The sequence below is a fragment of the Triticum urartu genome, chromosome 1 (genome assembly GCF_003073215.2).
Source record: "Triticum urartu cultivar G1812 chromosome 1, Tu2.1, whole genome shotgun sequence".
NCBI classification, from domain to species: domain Eukaryota; kingdom Viridiplantae; phylum Streptophyta; class Magnoliopsida; order Poales; family Poaceae; genus Triticum; species Triticum urartu.
The window spans coordinates 512,697,169-512,701,714 of NC_053022.1; the positions used below are offsets into that span (position 1 = coordinate 512,697,169).

The following is a 4,546-nucleotide window of genomic DNA, read 5'->3' on the forward strand; positions in this document are numbered from 1 at the left end:
GCCACAGAGCGTGCTAAAATGAATACCACAGGCGTGGTACAGACCTGGCGGGTACAAAAACAGCTTGTATAAATAGCGCGAGTTTTGTACTAGATCATCAAACCATTGCATCAGGATTTTCCAGAGTTACAGTAAACAGCAGCACATCAAAGTCAGATTCATGGAGGAAAAACAGCATTGTAGTTCTGATTTTATAGCATAGCTAAATAGATGTTTAATTGTTTGGTAAAGTAGAAGTATCAACCATGTTGACATTATGCGATTCTCAGAAGGTGAAGCAGGTAAATGTTAATGTTGACATATGAAACCGCAGGTAAAGATAAGACTCATGCCAGCATAATCCTGGACACAACACGGATAGACAACCTATCTCCTGAAGCCTAACTGTTCTACTTCATTAACATGAGTCTCAACGACAACGATTTAACTGACTCTCCTAACTAAAATTCGTCCTGGTTGCTGATGTCCATCAACAGTTGACAACAGGCTCTTGTTGATTCAGACAATGGCAACTTCACGGTAGCGCCAGTGCCCAGCCGCTGCTGCTGCCAAAGCGACCATTCTCAGAACCCGCATACACAACAAGCACAGTCTAACTGTCATTAGTTTCAGGTATTTCTCATGCCGCCGTTTCCAGTTTTCCCCTGAATCGCTTCCAGTTCCAGCCTGAATTTATCGCATTTCGAGCCATCACCGCATATTTCTTTGCCAATGTCAGCTACTTTACTCAGCAGCATTCCATACCTCATGGTATTTTCTGATTGGTCTGTGCCACGGCTGTCCAAGCATTTCTCCCTGTACTGTTTCATCTGCTCTTCTTTAAATTTGGCAGTCCACCTGGGCACTATGTATTGCCCTGGTATTTCGTTGACCCCAAACTGTGTGAAAAGTCTGAATATGTGGCAGCACGGTATACCATCCCTAGTGAACTTTGCACATTCGCATTTGATTGCATTGGTGCTGGGTTCAACTAACAGCTCGAAGGAATTTCTGTCAAACTCTGGGTTCTCGTAGGCAGACACCTTTTCCAGCCTGTACACTGTCCCCGTCTGTATCTCCTGCACGTTGAATGCTGTAGAATGGAGTAGCTCCCTCTGCACTTTCAGAAATATCTGCCTTGTGTAAATGCGTGCTGCATGCTTTTCTATTGGTTGCATTGAGAAACATGAAGGTTCAGTTCTTGATTGCAGCCTATCTTCATCATCCGTTTCCATTATCCTCTCTTGCACGTCTTCATATCTTTCAAGAAACTTCTCTATTCTGTCCTTAGGAAGCACATAGTCCCTGAATAATAAGTTTGACCCCTCACAACATCCAGTCATTTCCACAAATGGATAGAAATCTTCTTTGAAATAAACAGGCACCCACTCTTTCCTTGTTTCCCACAAGAGTTGTAGGTACTCATTTCCACTTGCACTGTATCTCTCAATCAGCGCAGCCCATCCTTCCTCAAATTCTGTTTCTGTCAGAGAGTTGTTAACTAGGGCATGCAACTCTGAATTTATGTCACCTCTTGCTGCTATGAAACCTCCAAGCTTTTCCCGTGCTTTCCTCATTACATGGAACTTACAGAACCTGAGCTTTACTTGTGGCATAACCTCCGAAATTGCTTTTGCTATAGCTTCATCCTGGTCTGTTATGATTGCTCTTGGCATTTTCCCTACCATTACATGGAGGAATGTTTGGAACATCCATTTGAAGGTTTCAGCTTTCCGATCCTGTAGCAAGGCGTATCCAAACACGAGAGTTCTTCCATGCTCATTCATTCCACTAATAGAAGTGAAAAGCATATTGTGACTAATTGTGCTATAGGTGGTATCAAATGATAAGACATCTCCGAAGATCTCGTAATCAAGCCTCGACCTCGCATCAGTCCAGAAAAGACTCCTAACTATGCTATCTTCATCTGTTTGCATGGTGATGGAAACACATGGGTTTTGCAGCTCCAGTTCCTTCAAATGCTTCACTGTTGTTTCTACGTCCGAGTTTGGTTTTCCCTGTTGTTCTGCACACTGTGACGTATTCGCATCTTTTGTGTTGAATGGTAAGCTCCCCAAAATACCTCTCATTCTCTTGAAGATCTTCATAGCTTTCTTGGGATGTATACTACTTTGTTGCAGAGCTCTTAAAAACGATTTTTCTTCAGCTGACATGTGTTTGCAGCTAAGGAAGAATTTTGTGAGTGAGGGGCTTGGGCATAACGGATGGTTGTGCTCACTCCGAACTGATGTGAACTCCCATTGCCCCTTAACAGGCTTCACGACCGCCCTTGCCTCACACTGTGCCTTATTCACAGAATATACTTCCCTCTTCCTCTTCAGGTCCTGAGATGGCGCCAATTTGCGGCTCCGGTTGCATTCCACGTGGAACTTCTTTCTCATAAAATTTGGTCCCCTAATTGCCACAAAACCAGACAGGAGAGCATGCGCACTATAGTATCGGGTCGCATCTTCAAGGGTTGGGAATCTCATTCCAACTTCTGGTGGCCTTGGATTAACCAACTCCTCAAAACCAGGATAGTAGTACTTCCCTGGTTCTTTATCCGTCTCATTCCCAGAGCTGCCGTCTGAATCACTTCCACTGCCTGTGTCATTGATTGGCATTTCACTGATTGCCAGAATATCATGTAACTGGCTTTGTTCTTCAGCAAGCTGCAGTGAAAGGTCTGCCGAGTTTGCATGTATCTCCAATTCATCTGACAGTGCCCCTGAACTCCAATCTGCACCGATTACTGGTTGTTCCTGAATGCAAATTAAAAAAAAACATATTAAATTCGTAGAAAATATATACTAGTAAGATTTTCTCGCCATCCAGTTAGCCCCAAGATACGTTTTATTTTGGGGTTCCAATTTTTTCTTTCTTTGGGTTCTCCAAACATCAGGTTGAAACCCAATGGCCACAATCACTATGTGTTTGCGGTTTCTTTCCCCGACTTGTTCAATTATATGAACCTTTCTGTCACTAGAACCTACAGCAATTTCACAAACTTCATTTTCACTTCAATTCTATCACAAGAAGAAGAAAAATTGAGATACATCTATTAGCAACCAAACTTGTATGATATCTGTTGGAAGAACAAAGCCTTGATGGGAGAACTGACAAACAGAACAATCAGCACATGACCTGCCTTTTTCCTGACATACATAGGAAAAAATTCATGTGCATACCTGATCAGAGGAGATGATTGCGTATTCATCCATCGCGAGTATCTGCCGCCCGACCGTGCTGTGGGTGGGGAGGAGGGGACGAGGGAGTCTAGTCTAGATCCAAATTGCCGTAGCAGGGGAGGGGAGGGGAGGGGAGCCGGATCTGTGCTCTATGCGGCGGCTGCTAGGGGAAGGGGGGGTGGGATGGTGGGAGGGCTGGATTGGACGCGGGGAGAGGGGGGACGATGAGATGGCTGCCGCCGCCGTCGAGGAGGATGGCAGGCGTTGCGGCCGGCGGCCGGAGCGCTGTGTCTGTTTTTCGCTTTTCTGAGTGGACGCTGTTTTTTTTTAGACAAACGATGTGTTTCTTCTGTCTTTTTTTTTTGAGTGGTAAACCAAAGCTTTATTATGGCGATGCCGAACGGTTTACAGGAATAACAAACTGGTCATGGGGTACTCCCAGCCACAAATGGCGACCAACATTTAAAGAAGACGAAAATTTAGCTAAATTATGAGCATCAATGTTCCTCGCCCGACCTTCAAAAATAAACTCACAGCTTCTGAAACTCCTCGCCCTGACACGAATCTCCTTGATAATGGCACTGTATGGGCCTTCAGTTCCGTTATTAATATCCGCCACCACAGTCTTGTTATCACATGCGATGATAATGTGTTCAACTGATAAATCCAAAGCTAGGTTCAGCGCTTCTCGACAAGCTAGCGCCTCTAGCGTCCCTAGGTCAGAAATATCTGAAAAGGCCATAGCCGACGACCCTAGATAGACGCCATTATGGTCTCGGCAGAGTGCCGCAGCTGCACCGCTCCTACCGTTCCTCGCCTGGCCTCCATCAACTTGTATCTTCGCAACTCCCACAGCAGGGGCTAGCCATGTACTAGTACGCCTTGCTCCCGAGCTAGTCGCAGCCACATTTTGTGCAACATGCGCTGGGGTCTTCAGAGAATCTAGTTCAGAGATGAAGCTAGTTACAAAAGCATGTGTAGCATGAGGGCTCTGCAGGACTCCCTCATGGATAGCTTTACGCCTTGCCGTCCATAATGCCCACAAAGTCACGACCAGCTTGACCATGCTAGCATGTGGTAAATCATTAAACATACAGAATAACCAGCGCTTAGCATCTTGCTCTGTAGAAGCCTGAATATAATCAGCAACGTCATCATCCACAAGGGCCTAGACACACCGGGCAACAGAGCACTGCATCAGTGAATGCCGCCAGCTATCCTGCATCCCACATAGCTGACATTTGTCATCATCGGACATATGCCTCGTGTGTCGAACATCTTCGGTGGGAATGGAATGTTTAGCAAGCCTCCAAAGGAAATTTCTAACCTTCCCCGACACTTGGACAGACCAAAGCGATGTCCAAGATTTGGCTTCCGCT

The 4,546-nt window shown here is 45.4% G+C and overlaps 1 protein-coding gene across 1 annotated transcript; it reads right to left on the minus strand.

Annotated features, from left to right (window-relative positions):
- Positions 1 to 213: 213 nt before the first annotated feature.
- On the minus strand, positions 214 to 3,500 carry LOC125524186 (protein FAR1-RELATED SEQUENCE 5-like). Its single transcript, XM_048689261.1, has 2 exons — positions 3,168 to 3,500; positions 214 to 2,741 (listed from the first exon to the last, which is right to left on the minus strand). The coding sequence occupies exons 1-2, from the start codon at positions 3,198 to 3,200 to the stop codon at positions 609 to 611; spliced, it is 2,166 nt and encodes a 721-aa protein (XP_048545218.1). The 5' UTR covers positions 3,201 to 3,500; the 3' UTR covers positions 214 to 608.
- Between the last annotated feature and the right edge of the window lie 1,046 nt (positions 3,501 to 4,546).

What these genes read in the sequence shown, in the direction of transcription:
- LOC125524186 (XM_048689261.1), bottom strand. Translation starts at nt 3,200, where the DNA reads ATGGATGAATACGCAATCATCTCCTCTGATCAG. An exon ending in CAATCATCTCCTCTGATCAG is followed by an intron (nt 2,742 to 3,167) that starts GTATGCACATGA and finishes ATTTGCATTCAG; the next exon opens with GAACAACCAGTAATCGGTGC.